The sequence below is a fragment of the Rhinolophus sinicus genome, chromosome 16 (genome assembly GCF_057876585.1).
Source record: "Rhinolophus sinicus isolate RSI-liver-muscle chromosome 16, RSI-T2T, whole genome shotgun sequence".
Classification (NCBI taxonomy): Eukaryota; Metazoa; Chordata; class Mammalia; order Chiroptera; family Rhinolophidae; genus Rhinolophus; species Rhinolophus sinicus.
Window position 1 is genome coordinate 162,636,778 of NC_142516.1, and position 24,841 is coordinate 162,661,618.

General features: G+C 40.0%; 1 protein-coding gene across 1 annotated transcript; it reads left to right on the forward strand.

Moving 5' to 3' along the window:
• Positions 1–8,025: 8,025 nt before the first annotated feature.
• On the forward strand, positions 8,026–13,506 carry SPRY2 (sprouty RTK signaling antagonist 2). Its single transcript, XM_019742585.3, has 2 exons — positions 8,026–8,924; positions 11,724–13,506. The coding sequence occupies exon 2, from the start codon at positions 11,775–11,777 to the stop codon at positions 12,720–12,722; it is 948 nt and encodes a 315-aa protein (XP_019598144.1). The 5' UTR covers positions 8,026–8,924; positions 11,724–11,774; the 3' UTR covers positions 12,723–13,506.
• The last annotated feature ends 11,335 nt before the right edge of the window (positions 13,507–24,841 follow it).

Genomic DNA, 24,841 nt, shown 5'->3' on the forward strand with positions numbered 1-24,841 from the left:
TATCGGTATATATTGAGTATTACAATTTTAATAGTTATTTCCTTTCTTAAAACATACATACATTTTTCGGGCACCCTCTGTATATGAACAAGAATGCTATCACAGCATTATTGCAAAACAACTTGTCCCCAAGCCCTCAAAAACAGGGTATCTAATGAAAGCTTTTTAAAATATTCACCACATATTAACCATGATAGGATTATTATGTATAGTTTTCTGGATTGTTTGACCTTTTTTTCTTATAGTGAGCGTGTAATTCAGAAAAAAAATAAAAGTAATTCATTTGTCATTTGGGAGGCTGTGATAGGGGAAAAAGTAAAGTCAGTTATCTATAGATAATTCGGGAACATAAAGTACTCAATATAAATTGATGGAAAGCAGTCACCAAAATATACTAGAAATTTTTTATAAACTCCCCACTCTATTAGTGAACGCACACTAAATTGCAGCTGATTTGATTTATAAGAGCTTCTGAGCTATAAGGTTAATGATCACCCCATGGAAAATGCCTTTTGCCCCTTAGGTACCATGGGCCCAAGCTATATTAGATTTCAGAAGTATCATGATCCACGAATAATTTGAAAAGTAGTTAAGAAGGTAGGGCATAAAAACAACTTATTTTAACAATTCTAGAAAGTTCTTAGGGAAAGGATGCAAAAATGGGAAGATAATCATTTGTCTGTTGCCACAAACCGGCCCTGCCTAAGGTTGAAATGTCCCTATGATGTATTGAACATACTTATAGATAGGATTCTTTAGTGAAATTCAAATATAGTATTTTGGCTTCTCTCTAGAACTTTCTTAGCTGACTTCCATTATAAAGTTGCAGTACTATAAACATAAGGATCTTTTTCACCCACACTCTCGGTATATATTCAGAAAATTTTAGCTTCTTAATAAACCACTTAAAATATGTCCTGCCACAATAAGAGGATAACAGATTTATAAACTTGGGCCCAAAAAGATTAAACAATCAGCCCTGCCCTGCTCAGAGGCTGCCTCTTTCATGAGCCTCCTTAACAACGCTGGGCCAACAAACCCTCAAGCATAAATAGCACTCAGTTGAAAACTGTCTTAGTGGATTCCCTCCAATGGCTTTCTAGTATTTCCATTGCTATTTGCCTCATCTCCTCATTTAGACTGTCAGCTCCTTGCAGCCAGAAACTAGCTAGTTCTCATTTCCAACCCACTGAGCAAAGTGATAAGAGCCGGCAACTCCCAGGCCAAGGCCATGAAGACAGGAATTCTGCCCCCAGAAGGCCAGACCATGTTGATGTAAAAGAAGTTGGAGTCCTTGACATGGGTTTTCCCCAGAATGTAGAAAACAGGACTTGTTACTTAGTGCGAGCCTCTAAACCTAAGAATTGTGTTTGATCATTATTATTCTGAGTCATGTGCACATTCACCTTTACACGACCATAGTAACCTAAAGAATTTAGGACAATGAAATATCATTTCGTTCTAGTATATACCAAATACCTCTCCACCCATCATTTGATGTAGGTGAATGTACATCGTCCTCCTAACAGGGGATGGAGCTTCAACATCATTGCAGACACAAGCCTCCATCCCCAAAACATACAGTTAAATTCAGTGCTGGAGAAGAGCCCAAATGTGGAAGTCACTCTCAACGAAGAAGGAACTCACGTTTCTTAAATCTCCAGATTTCCTGAACAAGTACTTCAGACAGTAGATATTCCAGTACAAAACTACCACATCACCCAAGAGGTCCCTTCTTCCCTAAAGTGCTCTGCCTATTTTGAGAATGTCACACATGACAACAAAAATCAATGTAAGGTTAAGGTTTCTATAGAAATACTGACCATTAATAGATGAATATAGCTAATAACAGTCATTGAAACTTGTAGTAAATCTCAATGTTTATTCCCACGCAAACAATAAGATACGTAAAATAAACCAAATTGTGCTTACTAATTTTAATAGTTTTTGAAAATACGGAGGCAAAATAAACTACCAAATCCAATTTAATTGAAATTATTACTGCTACTTACTGAGAGCTTCCCACATCGCTAGGCTTTGTAGATATTTTATATCATCCAGCCCTCAAAGCAACCTTTTTTACAAATGGAATCTAAGGTTAATGATTTCATTCATTCATCCTATTTAAAAGCAATACTTGAGTTCCTTATATCTGCCAGGCCCTTCAAGGCGGGGGATAAAATGGCAGGCAAAATCTGCTTGGATTCCAGACCTCATAGAGCTTAGAATACAGTGAAGTAGACAGTTATTAATCAACCATTCATTTCATTACATGTATGTTTGCAGCACAGAAGGTCAGGAGACGAAAAACGGAGATTTGGCCTAGACACAGAGGTCAGAAAAAGCTCTCCTGAGAAAATGACAACAGAGATTCAGAAGGCAAACAAGAATTAATATGGCAAAAGACCAAAAAAGGGAGTGGGGAATAGCATATACATACAAAGTCCCTGTCGCAGGAGACAGGTACTTTAGAGCAACTAAAAGCTAGCAATCATAGCTGCAGGAAGGAAGCACAAGAACCTGGTCTAACAGGAGGGTGGGAACAGATAGGGGCTGTACTGTAGGACCTTGAAGTTGGGTTAAGGACTTGAATCTTTATCCTAAGAATAATCAGAAGCCAGGACGCTTAAATGCTTCAGGTTTGCCTTAAGTAGCCTAGACGGACTCCAAACCTAGATATCTTATTTAAACTCCCAAAGCCTTCAGAAAGTATTAATATACTTAAGAGTTCAAGCTTCAGTACTATTCTCTTTTAGGAATTACAGTTAAAAAGAAATTTATAAAAGATGATCATTTTGAAGATCTAATTTCTAATTTTGAAGTGCATAATTTTAACATCTTTTAGGGTATAATACAAGTATGTCTCTGCACTGTCAGACCAGGGTGAGAAGACTATTTCTCAAAATGACAAGGAGATTTTCACAAAGAATATGAAAGGCAAAATCGTTCACTAGTTGGTGGCTTTCTTGTAGTTGTTTTTAAAACGCATCCTTAAAAGTTAGCAAAGTGCTAACTTCTTAATTTGAAATTACAGTTTAGTATTTAATTTTAATAATATAGTCGTACTTTTGCACTTTTCAAAGTAAGAAATTCATGGGTTTACTTTTACCTATATTCACCAGCCACCCACCATCAGCCTGTTTGTTAATTTCTTTATCATATAGCTTAAGAGTAGGCGTTCCCTACAATCTTCCTTCCTTACATAAAAATTCCATAAAGATTTCTTTTTTAAATGTATAATATTTACTAATTCAGCAATCAAAAATCATAGCCTTAACAAACTTGTTTCTGTCACTTCCTGATAATATGCAAAACACAATAGTAATTTCCAGGCTAGTAGAGTGACTCTTAAATTCTGTCATTAAGAAATTCCAAATCTCTTAATTTGCCGCTACAAAATTAAGATACAAAATATTTACTTATTTTAATTATATTAATTTCATTCATTAAAAAGCATTTACTGATTGTCTAATATTTATGGAGATCAGAAAGTTTTCTTTTTTAAGAATGAGATGGTAAAGAATCTTTCTATTTCCATTCCAGGCCATAACAAAGAAGTCTAAAGCAGGCCTGATACAGACTCTCCAGATACTTGGAATACTCTTTTTAAAGAGTCACACCCAACATAGAGTATGTATGGAAAAGCTGTTTTATATAACGCCACAATATTCTCAAATGATTCACAAATCACTGTAACTTCAAAAACACTTCCTGTCCAAAGGAACAAACAAATTAAATCTGCATACACTCTTATTCCATTTACCAAATTGAGTATTTTAAAAGTTGACCTGTTAACTGAGATTGATTCGGGGCTGGCTGGCAGCCTTAATATTGTGACATCTGGACCATAAGAATGGCTTTAGTGGAATCTGTGTAACTACATCTTCCTTAGAGAACAGTTTGAACTTCCTATGCCCTTTTGATCAAGTGTCTACATAATAAGAAGTATAAAACCAAAACTTCCTATTTACTCAGAGGCTAAAATCTTCCTACTGCTACCTAACTTGGCCATTAATATCCAAATTCTTATTTCAATTTATGATTTTCACTTATAAGAAGCTGTAGCATCTGTGTTAAAAAGATTCCAGAACAGAAGCAATCAACTGTTAAACAGAAAAACAAGTAAACCTTGGGCTATGTGGCAGAAAGGCAAAGCAACAATGCAGTGTTTTCACTGACTACACTTGCTCTCCGCACATCAGTCCTACAAATGAAGAAGCTTGATCTTCAGGTCAAGGCACAAATACATGGGAAATATAATGTTGGCCAGCACAGAAATACTGTTTTGCCTTGTTGTAGATCTTCAGTCCACATCTGACTTTGCATGAGTTGTAGCAATAGTGTGCATAGATCTGGCAGGATGATTAATTGACCAATAGAAACCATCAGGTTGAAAATTAGAACTCTGAAAAAGACCAGACCCATAGGAGCCTCCAGTTCAAGATCAACTCATCACAACCACTCCTCTTACCCTGGAATAACTCCAGATCTTTCCCTCAGTTTAGTTAGGGATAAAGGACATCACCAAAGAAGGTTAGATGCAGAGATAAACTGTCCCCAGATCTCCAAGCTATCTAGTTAAGAACTCAAGTGGTCTATTTTGAATTCCTTTGCATCTTTTAGTGCAGCCACTCCCAATTCCCTCCTAGAGGTAATATCAATAGAATTTGGAAAAATCAAAGAAATTCAAAAAGCAAAATGACTACAGTCATGGCTCCCAAATCCAAAAGTCTATTATTGCAAAGCCCTTGAATTGAGAAAGGTCTCTCCTGGAAGAGTTCATGCACAAATGAAGTTTACTACTGCAATTGGATATGAGGAGAAATAATGGTTGAAAGACCTAAATTGTTACTCTTGGAAGCAGTATATACTGGTGTCTTCTGGGCCAGCTTTAAATGTGAATACATAAGTCAATTGCCTTGGTTATAAAACTAACCAAATAAACAAGTAATCAACTGCTATTAATTCTTGTCTCCAGAATGCATCTTACCATTGCAAGATTTCTCTGTGGTATCAAAACTGGGTCTGAAGCCAGTAAGGCCAAGTGGTTTAGTCAGTCTCACAAAGAAACTGGAACTAGAGTTGTTTAAAGCTACATTCTCCCATTACTACGCATAATTCAGAAGCTTAGGTGAGTTTAATGCAACCTCTAAAATATCTGACTTAACTCAGTCCACATACCTACTGGTAAAGAAGCATGGCTATTATTATCCCTATTGATATCTTCTACCAAAGACTGGGGGAGACAAAATTCACGTAAGTTTATACACTGCCTCTTTTAAAAAAAGAAATTGAGAATAATTATCGGTACAAAAATTAAGCAAATCCAAATAAATGAATACAGAAAACAAAATGAAGGTAGAGATGAGATCCCAACTGTATGACACACAGTCCTGTTCAATGGTTAGGACTAGGAAGGCATGCCACCTGGTGTGTCCCCCAGAACTTGGAGGTGAGCGTTGGTGCAGCACAAATGTCCATGGATTCAACATTGGGCAAATGGCAACACTACTCAAACATCCAGGTTGCCTCCCTAGAACTCCACAACACATTTGAAAATGGACTTCATCGTGAAGTTTTACATGACATTCTTTCATAATTCTGAAGAATCTTCCAAAATTAATCCCAGTCGTAATTTGGGAATGTAACACGAAAATCAGTTTGGGAACACATTACAAAAACTGCACCAAACATTCCATTGTGTGTGCGTGCACATGCACACACATAAACATAATTTCTCTTTGGGATTATAACTCCCTAAAAAAAACTTTGGAGGCACAATACACTGCTTTATATACCACGTCTGAAAAATAATAATAATTGCACTAAGTAAAATAAATAGTAAGGAATAAATTAGAAAGAATCCAACAAATTCTTGTTTTCACCTTGTGCTTAAATTATAGGTTAAATGTTTTCCTAGCCAGCAAGCTCGAGGCTGTGGGGGAGGAGGGGAGAGCTAGATTGCATGGATTCTTTCTGGCTCATGAAAGATAAATGTAAATTCCTAGTTTCTTCCCTATTGACTCAATAAAAATATAACGTCCTTTAACCAGACGGAAGCTACTGATTTAAATTCCATTTCAGGCTTTGATCCAAAACTACCTGTCTTCGCAGAGTTCCTGCAGTGCTGGGAAAATAGCATAGACACAAGTGTCTCCAGTGGCAGCCATCGGGTGCGGGGGTTAAAATAGGAGAAGAAAAGGCGTTTCTTTCACCTGTCCTGCCTGAGACTTGCTGACCACAGACGGGCAGCGCGTTCCGGATCAGCCTTGCAACAAACCTGGTTTGGCTCCCAACTCCTCCCTCTTTGTAAGAGCTGAAGTTTTTCTGAACCTAGGTACCTGATCTCGCATTCCAAACGGAATGTGTCCGAGGAAACAGTAGGGGAAGCTACCTGCTGTGGCATGTGTGTTATAAATGCCTTTTTTCATTTTGAACCAGCCGGCCAAATGCACATTTTGAAAGGCACCCTCACCTACCGTCGTCGAGTAATAGGAAAACAGCCCTAGCCTCGCGCCGGGAGGGCGCCCCCTGGTGGTCGGACGTTTTGTAAACGCCGCGACGCCTGCGTTCACCCGGAGGCTCAAAGGACTCTGGCGTCGGGCTAGCGGCTGAGAACCCCGGAGGCCGAGTCGACCAGTGCCCGCAGCACCCAGGACGCAGCGGAGACGACCGACGTAGCCTGGTCCACCCTCACCTGGGGTGGGGGTACATAGGCCAGCGCCCGGAAATAACGCATGCCACTTCCCCTGCTATGTCTAAGTTCCAAACCTCGGGCGAGGGGGGTGAGCCCCGGAGAAACTTGGGAGAAGGCAAGGCGAGAGCACCGCGCGGCAGGGTACGCACTGGGACATTCTAGAGGGAAAGCTGTGGAGAAGGCAGCGAGTGCCAGGGTAGCTGCGAACGGTGGTGGACTGGAGCTGGACCACAGGAATCAAGCACCACGTTTTCCTAGCACTGTTTCAAGAACTCTAACCTCGCACGGGGGCAAGATTGCAGGTGCTATTCGGGAGTATTAACCGTACTTCCCGGTAAAGTAAAAACATTCTGTAAATCATTTGAATCCAGTAATAGGAGTGTGGCTGGGGGGGGTGTTAATTCCTCACTGGGGCTCCCACGTACAAGCACGTTTCTTGGTAAATGAACGGCAGTTAAGAGCAGTGCGTATGTATGCATTTCTAGCGTTAATTTCTATTTTTTAAGTACGTAGGAAAACACGGTCCACCTTCCAAATGGACAACAGGATCTTGTTGAGAAATGTTCTAGATGACAAGGAGAGTAGGAAATGAAGGATGACTCTTCTGGGTAAGTGGAGGAGGAAATCTGCAGTGGAACAGTGAGACCCCCTCCCATTTCAGAAGCCGGTAATGTCGCCCTTAGTAATCGTGTATATGTGTATTACTGAATTAACTAATCTTAAAAAGGTTTAGATTGTAGAATTTCCTTCAGTGTTGTGCCAAAGAAAACAGTAAGAAAGATCCAAAAACTCCCCTTTTAAAAATAAAACCTAGCATTAAACCGAAATCTACAAATCAATAAAATCAAAAGCAAATCACGGCCAGAGCAGAAGGTACTTGAAATCCGAATCTGCATTCCGTTCCTCTTGTACAAGGCTCTGAGGTGGGGGGAGGCGGTTTGTGCTGGTGCCTGGTGTATAATCGGGTTAATCCAGTAGACAAAGAATAAACCAATAGCCCTCCCACCTCACTTCCCGCTCCCCTCCCCCTCCCCCTTTTTCTCTCCTCGTCGCCCCCTGGGGTGGGGGTCAGAAATAGGGAGAGGTGGGCTTGAAATGGGTTCCGAATAAAGTCTTAAAACCTACAACTTGTTTTAAATGCTAACACTCCATGGCCCGGATTATTTTTTAAGTGTTCATTCCCGTTTCCTAGTGGCGAGGAGAAAGTTCCTCATGGCTCGTCCTCATGGGCTCTGGGGAAACCTTAAGGTCAGTGTTTCCTTGAAACTAGATAAACTGACCCCGCCGTGCCCAGTCCGGCCCCGCAGGCGCCCCGCGTGACGGCGCCCGGGCGGCAGGACCGGCCTGGGGACGCGCGGGGCGGCGTGGTTGCCCTTTTGAATGCCTCCTGCGGCTCAGAGCGCTGGCGGGCGCTTGAGTGTGAGTGAATGTAGCCCCGCGGAGCCAATGAGCTGGGACCGGATGCGATATATCCTCTGGGACAACAACTGCTCTGTTCCGCCTCGGATCCACATGACGCCATTTACTGCTGCCGCGGCCGCCGCAGAGCTCCCTGCCTCCTCCGGAAAGGCGAGGGCGCAGGCCAACGGCGAGCCCCCCCGGCCGGGCCCCAGACCCTCCTCCTCCTCCTCCTCCTCCTCCTTCTCCTCCTCCTTCGCACCCACCGCCCCCGCCTCGGCCTCGCCGCCGCGCCTCCACAACGCCCAGTCTGCACTGCCGAGAGCTGCACGCCGCAGAGCGAGCGAAGGAGAGGGGCCGGCGGAGCGCGCAGCGCCCAGGCCCCCGCGCCCGCCCGGCCCGGCCCGCGGCCCCGCGCCGCCTCCGCTACGACGCGGTGGTGGCTGCACGACTTGGCCATCTGGCCTTAGGGTCTCTGTAAGGCCGTCTTCTTTTCTCATTCGCTCATCTGCCAGGAGAAGAGACTCGCCGTTGGCGCTTCGGCCTCCAGTTCATTGAGAAAAAAAAGAGGAAATACTCCGCGTGCGCTCTGGAAAGGGGGTCGCCTCCAGCCCCGAACCCCGGAGTGTTCTTCGGCCGGGGATTTGGCTCCGGATTGTCCTCTCCTTTTTTTTTTTTTTTACTCCCGCCGATTGCTCCGAAGTTGGACTGGAGCAGAGTTTGGAAAGAAGGGGGGCGGGGGGAAAGTTTGCATCGGGGCTGGATTTATTTGCACATCGCAGGAAGAAGAGATCCAACGGAGAGGGGTTGGTGTAAAGCCGCGATCACGGTGAGACGCGTTCTGCTCCTCAACTCTTGGCGCTGTGGTCGGCGCTTTGTGGGCAACATGGAGTAGGTGCAGCCGGACCGGGAGTGGGGTCTCTCTCCTCCGGCCTCCTTTCTCTAACCCCGCAGTTTCCCGGCGGGGGTGCATTGCGTGCGCGTTGTAGTGTCCCCGGCCCCACGCGCCCGCACTGTGGGCAGTTGGGGTGACGGACGGCTCGCCTCGAGTCGTCTCCCGGCCCTGCATTGGCCGCGAATTCGGCGCTGAGAGCGAGAGAGGGAGGGAAAACACTTAGTGTTTTCCTGGTCGTCGTTGCAGGCGCCCGCATTTCTAACCTGTTCCTCTCCGGGGAAGGCAAGTCCTGGGAGAGGCTATCCCGGGGCAGTGGCGCCGGCGGGACCGGAGGCACGCGAGGCGCTCGCCTCACGGGGGCAGCGAGACCCCGTGGGTGAAAAAAGGACGGAGTGCCGGGTGGAGGGAGCCCCCGCCTCTGTCCGGTGTGGACAGAGGCAAGCCGGGTGCGGGTGGGAGCGTCGCCCTGCCTGGCGCCGGGTCTCTGCGGTTCGGAAGTGCAGCTCTCTCTTTTTTCCGTTCTCCGTGGTCGGCCTGGGTCATGCTTTTTTTATTTTTAGAAGATTGGGCTGACCCAACACCGGAAGAAAGTCATCAAGCGGTCGCGATCGTTTTCCATTACCTGAAAATAGGTGGCAAAAGAGGCTAGTTTTTTATTTCCTTTGGCTGATCTACTTTTGTTGCTGCTGTTTTTTAATTCGGAATCTTGTGCGTCTTTTACAAAGCAGTTTCTGTGTCGGTTTGCCCCACCCTTGTGATGAAGTCCTTTTCCCCTAATCCTTACTCTAATGATACAGTTCTTAATAGGGATTTCGCGGGGCGTGGGGGCAGAATGAGGGAGCACGCAGGGTGAGGGGCGCTGCGAAGGAGGCCAGAAAGCGACAGAAATCACTTTTGTTTAAAAAGAAAAAAAAAAAGACTCCCAAAGATGCTCCTTTCCACTGCAAGCAAATCTGCGCGGAAAGTTCCCAGTCCAGGGATCTGGTTCCTGCCTGCCAGACGTGTGCAATGGGGTGGGGCCCAGAAAAATGCTCTCTCCTTAAACAATTCTTGTTTTATTTTAAGAAATACAGGTGTGTGTATGTATATTTTAATACATAGGCGTGAACACGTTGCAGGCAGTGTCCCTTTGGTCAGTGCACAGTGGAGTCGCCCAGTGTGCGTGGGTGCCTCGGTGTCCCGGCTCTGTGTCCGGCTTTCGTCTTGGCCTCGGGGCTGGAAACCTGTGCCTGATGTTCGAGATCCTTCTCGGGAACGCCCTGTGGTGGGCTACGTGACCTCAGCCTGAGAATAGAGTGGCTCCCTCTTAGAGATGGGAGGCGGTTATCTGGAGCGGGGTAGATTTTAGCTGGAAAAGGAGGGGAGGGGGAAGTGCTCGAGCGTTTCACAGCACGTTCCCTTCCAAGGTGCCCGCGCCCCCCTCCTGTCTGTCGGTCTTGGAATTGTGCGCAGGGGTCCAGCCTGGACTCGAGGTTGCAGCAGTCCGCCCGGAATAAAGTCCCTCGGGGCCCCGATTGTGTCCCACCTGCTGGAGACGGTGTTGGGGCGCAGATAGAGTCGATAAACGGAGTGAAAGCAAAGAGCATCGTTGTCTTGTCTGCTTTTCTGTTGCAAGTGAGATCCGGTTTCCAGCTCTGCCTTGTTCCGAATTGGGAGGCGTGTGTCACCTGCTTGTGTCCCTTTTCTAAAAAGCGGAGGTTGGATAAAGGTCCAGGTTTCGCCGTTTTTATTCATTGTAGACTTAGTGGTAAAGGGAATGATAGTTTTGAAATTTATAAACGGATTGTCGTTTACACGATTACTTGTCAGAATGATAGATTTGAGATGTGGCACTTGAATTTTTAAAACACTTCCTGTTATCACCAGCCGGTTTATGTTCTCAACTATTAAGTTTTTGGAGCCGGGCAAACAACTTACGATTTTGACATAATTTATTTCTAAAACAGAACAGTCTTTCAACTACAGAATTTAAGGTCTTCTAGACAGTCAAGCTGTAAAATATTATATATTTGATTCTAAAGTTGAGAAGTTGAAAATAAGCTCCTGTTTTGCTTGTTGTGTAGTTTGCGTTATTGTATTTCTGGCACCTGACAAGATTTGAATCGATTTGCTTTTTAATTCTATACCTTTGCTACTGTACAGTTACAGTTAATGCATGATTGTTGTAAAATTTATAAGTATTCTTTGGTGGGGAAATATTTACCTTTTACATGTCATTCATCCTATGGGATTTTTATAGTTACAGAATATTACATAATCATAGTTCAAGATATTTGATGTAAAATCAGACTTAAAGTTGGAATTTCTAGGCTGTATTCATTGACGTTTAAGACAAATGGCCATAATCTTAAACCTGTTTCAAATTTGGAAAAGGTGTTCAACTTTTGAAAACGTTGGTAGCAATGTTATGTTCTAACATTACTTTCTTGCCAGTTTTACATTGAACCTGACCCTTGGAAATTTTGTTTATTTGCATAAGGAATTGATACTTAAGTGATTGGAACAAAGACTAGCTTTGTGTCACTACACATCACAAGATTAACGAATTGTCAATACCCAGTCATTATTTTACAGGCATTGATCATATATGGCTATTCTCATAAACTCCACAACCACTCCATTTCCAATCCTGTTTCTCTAGGGGAAGTGGGAAGTGAAGAGTTAACTCAGGTGGGTGGAGAGTGGGGAAGTATCCTGGAGTGTAAACCTACTCTTTCCTCTTGCTTTCCACAGGAATTCAGATGTGTTCTAAGCCTGCTGGAGTGACCACACTTTCAAGACCTGATGGAGGCCAGAGCTCAGAGTGGCAGTGGGTCGCAGCCCTTGCTGCAGGCACCCCGTGACAATGGCAGGCAGCGTGGGGAGCCTGACCCCAGAGACACCCTCACCCAGCAGGTACACGTGTTGTCCTTGGATCAGATCAGAGCCATCCGAAACACCAATGAGTACACAGAGGGGCCTACTGTGGTCCCGAGACCTGGGCTCAAGCCTGCTCCTCGCCCCTCCTCTCAGCACAAACATGAGAGACTCCATGGTCTGCCCGAGCACCGCCAGCCTCCCAGGCTCCAGCACTCGCAGGTCCATTCTTCTTCAAGAGCCCCTCTGTCCAGGTCCATCAGCACGGTCAGCTCTGGGTCTCGGAGCAGTACGAGGACAAGTACCAGCAGCAGTTCCTCTGAACAGAGACTGTTGGGACCATCTTTCTCCTCTGGGCCGGTTACTGATGGGATAATCCGGGTGCAGCCCAAATCCGAGCTCAAACCAGGTGAGCTTAAGCCCCTGAGCAAGGAAGATTTGGGCCTGCATGCCTACAGGTGTGAGGACTGTGGCAAATGCAAATGTAAGGAGTGTACCTACCCAAGGCCTCTGCCATCAGACTGGATCTGCGACAAGCAGTGCCTTTGCTCAGCCCAGAACGTGATTGACTATGGGACTTGTGTGTGCTGTGTGAAAGGTCTCTTCTATCACTGTTCTAATGATGACGAGGACAACTGTGCTGACAACCCGTGTTCTTGCAGCCAGTCTCACTGTTGTACACGTTGGTCGGCCATGGGCGTCATGTCCCTTTTTTTGCCTTGTTTATGGTGTTACCTTCCAGCCAAGGGTTGCCTTAAATTGTGCCAGGGGTGTTATGACCGGGTGAACAGGCCTGGATGCCGTTGTAAAAACTCAAACACAGTTTGCTGCAAAGTTCCCACTGTCCCACCCAGGAACTTTGAAAAACCAACATAGCATCATTAATCAGGAATATTACAATAATAAGGATTGTTCCTTTTTTTTCTTTTTAACACACATATGCAACCAACTAAACAGTTATAATCTTGGCACTGTTAATAGAGGGTTGGGATATTCTTTGCTGTTTGCAGTGAAATGCTTTTGTCCATGTGCCATTTTAACTGATATGCTTGTTAGAACTCGGCTAATGGAGCTCAAAGTATGAGATATAGAACCTGGCGACTCACATGTTGCATAAGCTAAAGCAACAGACATTCCTAGGCAAAAATTTTTGTTTGTGAATAGTCCTTTCAAAATTTGTAAATTAGCAAATGACTTTTTTTCCATTGTTTTCTCCAGAGATAATGTGCTATATTTTTGTATATACAATAATATTTGCAACTGTGAAAAACAAGTTGTGCCATGCTATATGGCACAGTCACAAAATATTATACTAATATGTTGTACATTCGGAAGAATGTGAATCAATCAGTATGTTTTTAGATTGTATTTTGCCTTACAGAAAGCCTTTATTGTAAGACTCTGATTTCCCTTTGGACTTCATGTATATTGTACAGTTACAGTAAAATTCAACCTTTATTTTCTAATTTTTTCAACATATTGTTTAGTGTAAAGAATATTTATTTGAAGTTTTATTATTTTATAAAAAAGAATATTTATTTTAAGAGGCATCTTACAAATTTTGCCCCTTTTATGAGGATGTGATAGTTGCTGCAAATGAGGGGTTACAGATGCATATGTTCAATATAAAATAGAAAATATATTAACGTTTGAAATTAAACTGAGCTGTGTTGTCTTCTTTTACCTTTTCTTTCTTTGAAGTGAAAGAAACTACCTTTTATGTTAAGGCTAGCATTTCAATGAAATTGTTTCACTTATCTATAAGATTATTTTCATTTATGTTGCTGCTTTAAAAGTAATGTAGAGATTTGATGATTTTCAGATATAATTCTAGCAATCTGGAGAGAAATAACTGAGCATTTGACGCACCTGTATTAACCATAAGAGCTTGTTTTGGCTGTATCATTATCCTGTTCTTCCATCTGTGTTTGTAGATTTGCTGACTTGCCTTTGTTTTGCAGGTTTTAAAAAAATCTTAAACTGATTCATTCAGGAGACATCCCTAAAAGATGAACAAATTAGACTTTTTCTTTATATCCAGAATTAAGAATTAATGCCATGAGGCTAATTCAAGACCAGAGAAATGAATTTAGTTCAACAAACATTTATTGAATATCTTCTGTGCGTCAGGCATTCAGTATACATATGAAAATGTTTATAATTGAGGCAAGAAATGTTTTCTTTGCTTAGCTGATCATGGCTATGTTTTGCCAGTCTATTTGGTTTGTAGACTCTTAAATTTATTACCAGGTTACCAAATTCCTTATATTAAGAAAGACATGGAAAATATAGCTTGTTTTTGAGTCAGGTATAAGGTATCATAAAATGCCATCCTATGTTAGCCTAATCTAGCCCAAGCAGGCCAACTTGAGAGGACCTCTCTTATTTAATCAAATTATCCAGAAAATTGTTAAATTTTACTTTGGAAAAAGATGCAGTATGACAAAATGTCAGTGTGTTTGCAGTCGTCTTTTGGGAGCAAACACAGCAAGCTGCTACAAGCCCATCTTAACAAATACCAGGTTTTCTTACTTGTAATAAGTCACTTGATTAATTAGTCACTTTGTGGGTGATGATTTTTTTTTCTTCCAAAAGCACTACACCTTTTGCTGCCAAGACTCTCCGGAAGTCTAGGAAATGATTTACCTGTCATTGTTTAATCTCTCGTTTCCTGTTCTGAGGCTCCTTCTCTTTTTAAAGAGATCTTAATGCAGGTTGTCTTCTGTTTTGTTTTTGTGTGTGTGTGTGTGTGTGTGTGTGTGTGTGTGTGTGTGTGTTTTAAATTGGCTTTCAAGGAACTACAGCCTCCTAAACTAAGACGTTACTATAAGGAGCTTCAGGTTCCTCTAAACTTCCTCCAAAAAACACAAGGTTAAATTAATTTAGAAATGATTTACTCTAAGTTTCAACTTTGGGATACTGAATGTTGCAATTCTAATACTTTTAAATTTAACCCGTAAAACAGTCTAAGAGGAATTAGAATGTTGGAAAATAGGGTAGGGTTTCTTATTAATTGGATAGTTGCTAAGATTTGGAAAGCACAAAAATTTTGACTGATTTTATTCATCAAAAACTGCCATATGGGAAAAAAAAGTGCTATACGTACTGATAGAACTTTGGTATAGAAATTGTAAGAAAATCTTTTTCACTGCATAAGCAGTTTTCAAAGTGTTCTGTGGACAAATTGCATCAGGTGCAATTGGGTGTTTATTGAGGAGGTAGATGAACTCTTCCCCAAGGTCACTGAATCAGTGTCTGATCATGTGACCTAGGAATTTGCATTTTTAATCATTCCACTAGTGATTGTCTATAAACCAGTATGGAATTTATTTTCAGAATATGGAAAATCTTTATAGCTAAACATTGAAAACAGCTGGTGCTCATTCTTCAGTGTGTTAAAGAGTAATCTCACTGAGCTATGCAGGAATAACCACCTCAACTTCCTAGTCACTAAATTCATGAAAACTCATAAATACAATGTTTATAATCAATGACCATTATTTTAATATTGTGATAGGTTAAAAGTATAATGATACAGCAAACCTGTCCATTGACTGCTAACCACTTAGGGAAATCTTAACTATGTTTCTGGTTTCTTGCCTTTTTATTTTTTTAGAAATCTGTACTTTATATTGAGATTCATTTAAGAATGCCAATTTGATTGTTGTTACTTAAAACATTTGTTTATGTGTTTTGAGGAGATTTTTTTAAGGCCTTGCCAAATTTCTGCCATGTTGGAGCATGTTCTAGGAATTGTCTAAAAGAAGTGAAAACTGAGTGCAGGCACTCCCAACCAAAGTTTGCCAAACTTCTTTCTCCAATATCCTTGTGTGTCAAGGACTGCTTGCCTCCAAGAAATGTAAGTTAAGATCTTGACGATGTCAGATAAATGAATTTGCTCTTTGCACTGTGTAATGACGAATTTGATAGGCAGTTGATGGGTTTGACGTAATTCATTAACTTTTGAGCATATAGGTCAAAATTTTCAAAGGTTTAATGGGTTTAGAGTTTCACTTGGCGGTAGTAGCCACAATTGGCCATGTGCTTTACTCTCTTTAGTGTGCAAAAGGACCAGAATGTAGGTGCAAAAGTCTCAACTTTGAAAATTGTTTGGTGTACATCAAAAACAACCTTGTGCAGAATATTTTATATGATTTTAGTAAAGAAAAAGTTTAAAAAGAACATTAACTAGTAACATCGGTATTGTATCAGTATCCATTGTTTGGTTTTCATTATTTATTAAGGCAAAAGTTACGTTAATCTCTATTTTAATTAGGACAATTGCCTCATTTCTCTGTAATATACCAAGGGTAGTTCTTCACTGATTGAAGACCAATCTGATTTGGCCGATCTGATCATTAGAATGAAGCTATACATCTGGAATCTTTAATTGCTGGTTTGGCTGTTTATGGGAGGATACAACTCAGAATACACATGTATGTCCTATAGTTGTATTTTATTTGGATGCCACACCACCATCCTCCTCACGTCATGAGAGACAACCATGTGAATAATGAAAGACAACATGTGAATACTAGTAATGACAGTGCACCTCTGGTCAAAATTAAAATACTCCTTTAACTTACAATCAGAAAAGAAAAGGGAGATAGAACAAATAAGGAGAAAAGATTAGCACTTTTATCCATGACTAGCAAATGTTTCACATTTTTATTTAAAACTGCATTTTAACTGACGTAAAGAATTTTTAGAAACCAGTCTTGTTTGGCAACTAACATTTTTTAAAATGAGCTTAGAAGGAAGCCTGTCGCCTTGGCCTCTAACTCGGCTAGATGAGGCATGTAAGGCTTCAGTATACTTGAAAGGAGTTTATTTCTCAAACTAGTCCTAATATACAGAGAAGAATAACTAATTCGGCATTTCAATTTCACATATTTTTTGAATGGCTACTCCTTACGAATCACAGAGCTAGCCGATGTAATGAAAAGGAAAGGGCTAGCAACTGTCACGCGCAAGAGGACTTTCATAGTAGAGGCACACGCGAGGTGCCCTTGAGAGGACAGGAAATGGGAAAAGCCCTGATGCATTCATAATAGCAGGGTTGGGCTCCAGGTCTCTGCAATGGTTACAGCTGTTTCAATAGCCAAAGAGTTTTTGCTAAAGGAGATGCAACCGAACTAGCAGTATTCATGAAATAAAACTGTTCACCATGCTAATATCCTAACATCCAAAATGAAATGTAAAGATGTTTGATTAGTATTTGAACAGTTACACTTTGCTATGTTTATTCTTAATTTTAAGTTCATGATCCACTAGTACCTTTTTCTAAAATATGTGGATTAAGAAATACAGTTTTAAGATCTTTAAGAAATACGTTGGAAAGATCTGTCTATTCTTGCTCTTCCACCGATGCTGGAATTCACCTCTTGTCATTAACCCATAATTTTAACCTGCTTCTGTATGTGGAGTAGGATGAACAATTATGAAGAATGGATTGGGAATAATAAAGCTGAGAGAAAAAAGTGTCTGTGCTAACGTGAAAGGCAGTGCTTGAACTTTGGAGCAGCTCTGCCCTTGCCAAAAAACAATGCCTGAGCCCTGGCAGGTCAGGGCCACAGGCTCTCCAAGCCTAGATGACTAGCTTTCGCTCCTAAGGGAATACAACTGCCATTTTGAAACGGTTTTGTCCTTCAAATAACATCTGGTTTATTGACTTGCATCAATAGGGCTTACAGTCAAGCAGGGTTCTGGTAGTTACCTTTTTTGTATCGCCTCACCCTTTATAGTCCCAAACCTAACGTTCCTGCTCTAAAGGAGGCACAAAGTAGCTCTAATAATGGACTGCACATACCAGAAAACTTTCTGACATTCCTGTTAGAGAGTCATCGTTATCAATTCTGAACAGCCTTTAAGGATGAATATCTAATGGTCACTGCAAACATGGTGAATCCTTGGGACCAAGCGGCCTAGCATGCATCTGGGCAAGAGTAGCCTGTATAGAGCCTTGGGATACGTTTAGTGCCTGCTAATGTGAAGCTAATGCCTAGAATAGCCCAAGAAATGTTTGTTTCTGACACATGACTCTGCTAGTGAGGAACTGAGACCAGGGGCATGGCAACCACATCAACATTTGCGCTCAGGTCTAGATGTCACCTACATAATTAGGATACAGCCTAATTGATTTAATTCCAAACATTCATTAACACTATACCTTTAACCTTAAACTTTGGAAATGGATTCTTTTACAGACTCTGGTCTGATTCTAATCATCTAGGAGAAGTCACAACATAGCTCAAGAATGTGTTTTCTGGGTCTTTGCCCTGCCACATGAACAATCAAAACTGCAGGCCTCAGGTGCATTTACTTGTCACTGATTTAATATTTATTGTGTATCTTAAGTGTAAAAAAAATGTTACAATAAAAGGGGGGGAAAGCATTCACTATATCTGTGACTGCACTAGCAAACTGAAAATGATGCTCATTGCTTTTTGGAAGCTAATCATCTAGGACTTAGATTCTAAGTCATACAGAACTACTTGTAGCATTACCCATTTCCTGTCTTGGGCAACTGATCCCCCAACAGGACATTTGGCAAGGTCGGAAGACATTTTTGGTTTCACTATTGGAGGTGGGAGGGAGGAGCTATTGGCGTCTAGTGGGTATAGGCCAGGGATGCTGCTAAACGTTCTGCAATGCCTGGGACAGTCCCCCATAACATGGAATTATTCAGCCCAAAATGCCAATAATGCTGAGTTTGAAAAACGCTGCAACAGAGGAGACTGGTGAGTAGTGGGAAGAATGTAATATATCTTTTTGACACATGGCAAGGAAGGCTGTCAACTATGTGGGAGAGAGTAAGATAAAAGTCATGGGGAGATTGCTAGGACCATAACTTTGCAATTCTTATTCTGAGTGCTAAGCCTTTGAAATTCTTCTAGTGGGAAAATGCCCTACATTTATAAATATCTACGGTGCTTCCCCGAAAATAAGACCTAGCTGGACCATCAGCTCTAATGCTTCTTTTGGAGCAAAAATTAATATAAGATCCGATCTTATTTTAATATAAGACCAGGTTTTATATAATATAATGTAATGTAATGTAATGTTACGTAGCATAATAATATAATACCGGATCTTATATTAATTTTTGCTCCAAAAGACGCATTAGAGCTGATGGTCCAGCTGGGTCTTATTTTCAGGGAAACATGGTATACACCTACTTTCCTGTTTTACTTTAAGTTCATGAGCTTTGAAGACAAGCCCCTCTGTAAAGGCCCTGTTACATCTTAGCTGTGTAGCCACAGGCAAGGTATTTAACTTCTCTAAGCCTTATGTCTTCATCTGAGAGATAATTTCTTCTTGAACCAAAGGTTATTGTGAAAGTTGGAGAGACACATGTGAAATATTAAGCCTTGTGATTGGTACAAAGCAAGTGCTAAAGAATATTTACTAATATTTTGTATTTCAATTGATTTTTTTTTTTTAACCTCAGGCACAGTGTTAAATACTGGAGATAAGACAACATCTCTTGCTCCCCTAGAACTTCTCTGAAGAACAACTAAACAAATGTTTACTGTAGAGTATAATACATGTGGTAACAGACTTATAATACATATGAAGACGAAGCGATTAACTATCTTGGGTGTGGTATGTAGCATCAGGAAATTTCTCAAAGTGGGAATATGTCTGTAAAGGGACTGGAATGATTCTCTAAAACTGGTGGTAGGTAGGAGTCCACAGCCAGCCAGGTGTGAAACAGAAAGGGATTCATTCTTGAATGTAAAGGAAAAAAGAATTACCAGGAAGTCAAAAGGATTGATAAATTTCAAATAAATGTTAATAAGAGATTTCAATTCTATAAAATTGGCTTCTAATAAATATATGTATGTGTATATTAGGTATTTATATATAAATGATATGTGAGGTCTAACAATTATGTTCGCAAACTTGCCACCGTGCGCTTACATTGGCAGCACATACAAACAGCTCGGTAAGGTTTCATTACCTTGGTGTATCAGTGTCTCACAGCTGTGTTTGTGTCAATGTGTGGGGATGTTTTGCTGAATGTTCATTATTGTTGTTGCATGTTTTTGTGTGCTGTTGTGAGAATGTCTGAGCTTGAATTAGAGCAATGAACAAACATTAAAATTCTTGTTAAATTTGGCAAGAGTGGAAGTGAAATGAGAGACATGTTAGACCAAGTTTATGGGGATAATGCCATGAAGAAAATGGCTGTGTACAAATGGATTAAACACTTTTCTGAGGGGAGAGAACGCATCACTGATGAAGAGAGGTCAAGGTGGCCAGTAACGAGCAGAATTGATTTTCATTGTGAAATTTCCTCAAATTTTGCATCAAAATCATTGGCTGATTGTGAAAAGCATAGCAGACCAAGTAAACATCGATAGAGAAACAGTTAGGAAATCTTAACAGAAAATCTTAGCATGAGAATGATGTGTGCAAAAATGGTCCTGAAGGAGCTCACCAATGAACAAAAGCAAAGGAGAGTCAAAGTTTGCCAAGACCTTTAGGAGAAGCAAGATGATGTTTTGGGCTGTGTTATCTCTGGTGATGAAACATGGGTGTACAAATACGACCCTAAAACAAAGTACAAAGTGCACAATGGAAGTCAGCCAATTCTCCATGACCAAAAAACTTCCATCAGTCCAAATCAAGAGTCAAAACAATATTGCTAAACTTTTTTGATATCAGAGGGATTATTCATTATGAATTTGTACCAACTGGACAGTTAACAGCTTACTATGGAAGTGCTGAAAAGGCTGTGCGAAAAAGCTAGATGACCTGAACTTTTCACCAACAATTTATGGTTCTTGCATCATGACAATGCACCAGCTCACATGGCACTGTTTGTGAGGGAGTTTTTAGCCAGTAAACAAATAACTGTATTGGAACACCCTCCCTGCTCACCTGATCTGGCCCCCAGTGACTTCTTTCTTTACCTGAAGATAAAGGAAATATTGAAAGGAAGACATTTGGATGACATTCAGGACATCAAGGGTAATACAATGACAGCTCTGATGTCCATTCCACAAAAAGAGCTCTAAAATTGCTTTGAAGGGTGGACTAGGCATTGGCGTCGGTGCATAGCTTTCCAAAGGGAGTACTTCAAAGGTGACCATAGTGATATTCAGCAATGAGGTAGGTAGCACTTTTTCTAGGATGACTTCACGAACTTAATTTTCAGACTATGTATGTGTGTGTGTGTGTGTGTGTGTGTATACATACATACACATACACTCAAGATATGTGCATCTTTAGAATTTATTGATGTTGTAATTGTTTCTGACATTTCTTAATGGACATAAATTTGCTTCAAGTAGCAAAACTAAGTCAACTGTCCCATAAAATTCACAAGATCCTTTTATTCCTAAAACAATACACGAAGTGAAACCCTGCTTTAGGATGATTCTGTAAATGAATTATTAGCTGGCTTATTCTAGTTTTGATTAATTTGTGATATGTATACTATCTTTTATATTAAGATATTTTAAAGCTCTTGGAGAAAAGGTTAAGTATAAATCATTGTAAATAATACCCTAGTTTTTAAAAAAATGAGTTGTTAAGATTATAGATCTTAACAATAAAACTGGAGTATTATTTACAATCAACAAAGATAAGTCTAGAAAAAAGAAGAGGGGTTTCTATACCCCTCTTCTATAGAAACCCCTCTTCTTTTTTCTAGACCTATCTTTGTTGATTACATGCCGTTTTCTTCCCACTCATCTAAGCACACTTTTAAAACAAACTTGAAAGAAGGACAAAAGTATAAATCCCTTTGTAAAGTAATGAAACTTTTCATATGAAAATGACTCTTAGTCAGACTATCCACAATTATGATAGAAGTCTGCAAAGGGAAGTGTCTGAAACTATTATTGTTGGATACTTACCTCTAAAATATGAATGGTGTGAAAATCATATGGCTTATTAGGGGAAACATTGGCCACAGAAGCACAGGCCATGAATCTTCTTGTGCAAGTTACTTTACCCCTCTGTGGCTCAGTTTGTTCCCTGCAAATAGTAATGAAGTATGTAATAATACATACTTCATGAGTGGTCTGACAATTAAATGAGATACTATCCTTTAAATAAAGTACCTTGTTAACAGGGAACTGTTAAAAGGATATTGTCAATAATAGTTGTATGTTCAATTAACCACAATTTCTCCGTAGAGAATGTATACATGCATATATGAATGTATCTGTGTTTCTGTGCACATGTAGATTTTTGCAGTGTTTCTACTAAAACAAATAGCTATGTTAATGGATTTGTATCCTTTAGTTTGAGCCAATGTTAACTTACTTTGAGAACATTATCAGAAAGAAGAACTTGAGGAATTCATTCATATTCCCAAGTACTACATCTTTACATTGATATCTTCCTAATTGAATGTATGACAATGCTAGCAACTGAGGTAGTTTTGTTTTGTTTTTGTCGGGGAAAGTGGGGGCAGGTGGTATTGGTCCATTTGGACAGAGCCCGGCACTGGCATATAGGACATACTCAGTGAGCATTTGATGAGTGAATGAATGAATGAAGTCAGCGGAAATTAAAAGTACACTGAAGGTATCTAAGAAAAAAAGGTATGAATAATAATACTTGGCAAATATAAATATCAATTGAGTTGTATAGATACAATATAGTTCTTCTGTTCTAAGATGAACATTTGTATTCTCATATAGGCACCTTTTAAATTAGGGTGCATCTTACAATCAATAGTGTTTTACAATTGCCATTGGCTAGGCAGCAGTCATGACAGACTTGCCATTGCAGTGCTTAAACTTGATCATAGCTATTCATATTGTCGCACTCCAATTGAGTTAATATGCATTGTTGTTTCTACACATTTTAAGTTTAATTGTTTTTTAAAATGTCTTCATGAAACAGCATAAAAATGAAAATTTATCAAGTACCTGAAAAGCAACAATATTAAATATTGTGTTGCTGGGCTTAAATTTAATAGTAAGTAAAAATATTTGCTATTGGAGAAATTATTGCAATATAATTCTTTTTGCAAAACCCAAATAAGGACGTTAGAGGACCTAAGAAATGGAGAAACCCACAAGTAGATAAATAGATGAGAGAAATTTCCAAACAATGCTAAGCTGGTATGACCAACTTATATACGTCAACAAGCTAACATTAGGATTTTGTTATGAATTTATTCATTTTCTTCATAGTTCAAAAATATTGGTGTCTTTTACAATCCACAGTGGCTTAAATTTTCAGAAATATGGTAGTCAGTTGGGATAGTTAGAGAAATGGGTAATATTTGACCAGTGTACTGAGGATAGATGAAATTTTCGCTAACTCTTAAAAAATAGGTAGTGAGGAAGTATTCTGGAAAGCCAAAAATTAGGATTGAGCAGTCTTGTTCAGGAGAGAGTGGATGGACCAGTCCAGCTGAAATGCACATGGATGTAAGGGAGAAGTGGAAATAAAGATGGGTAAAATAGAACTGGCCTCAACTCTGAGGCATCGGAACTCTGAGGGATGTCAAACTAAAGAACCTGTATTTTATCCTAATATGTCCTCCAAAATCTATTTTTGGCCAATTCCATAACATTTTCCAATTGACAGTAAGAGTGATCCTTCAAAAGTATATTTGAAACAAGTTAATCCCTTTTATAATAGATTTGATAACTTCATTTTGCTCTTTGAACAAAGTTCCAGCTCTTTTCAAGATCCTGAATGATCTGGTTCTTATCCACTCAAATACCTATCTTTCTGCCCTTTTTCAAAAGAGCCATAAGGGTCTGTCTTCTCTTTTTTTCTGATGTCTTCCTTGACAAATACTACTGCCTTTCCAGGGAATCTTCTCCTTCCTTTACCCCAATCCCACATCCATTCACCTGAGAAACTCTTACTCTTCCTTTAAACATCAGTGCAAATGTCATGTCTCAGAGAAGCTGCTTCTAACCCTCTAGTCTACATAATGTCTTCTTCTGATTTGCTGTCATATTATTCAATCTTTCTTTCATAGACCATATTACCAGTGTTGGTGCAAAAGTAATTGCGGTTTAAAAGGTTAAAAAAAAAAAAATTGCAAAAACCACAATTACTTTTGCACCAACCTAATAATTATATGTGTGATTATTTAACTTTTCTCTTCATTAGAACTGCTTTATTTTGTTTACAAGTAGACTTCCAGGGCCAAGCCCATCACCTGGTAACTAGGAAGTGCTCAATAAGTACCTGATGAATAAATGAATGAATGAATTCAATAAAAAGTAAATATATACTGATGATGTCTAAGATACAAAATGTATGATAACATAGCCGTTTTGGAAAACTCAGCTAATTATTTTATGTGGAATGAATTAGACGAGTAAAAATTTAGTTAAAGAAAATGTACCGCTTCCTCCTACCAATGCTTGTAGAGAAACATGTCTTAAATGCATTGTACATTGATGATATTTGTGTTCTGGCATCTTCACACATGGGCAACAAGTTATTATTTAAAATTAGGTTGTGCCAAGCTAACTTCTTACATGAGGTCTAATACTATTTTTGCTATAATTGTCATTGCTATTGCTACTATTCTTTCACATCAGTGCCTTAGCAATAGATCTCATCTAATTATGCTCAGCAATTCTAATTCTGTAAAATAGTGAAAGAATACACAGACTTTTAAAATTTGTGATATAGGGATTACTTATTTTGGAAAAATATTTAAAGAGAAAGCCATGAAATGTATTTTCTACCCTCTCTATGGGCTGCATTTAATGAACCAGAGTTGAAAAAGTAGTTGCACAATATAAAAGTGTTCTTTTTATGGTCCTTAAATTTAAGAACAATTTATGCAATGGTTTATTCAAAATTTAATACGTAAATTTGCCATTTAATTCGCGGGTCAGTTATCATGTGGAAACATACCATTTTATTTTAATTGATTTTCCTAATCCTAATAACTATAGGATGCATTTATTTTGTAATTGTTCTAATCAGACTAACCTAAAAATGGAAAAAGAGCTATGAATTTATAACCTAAAACACTAATTTTTATATTCTATTTGAAT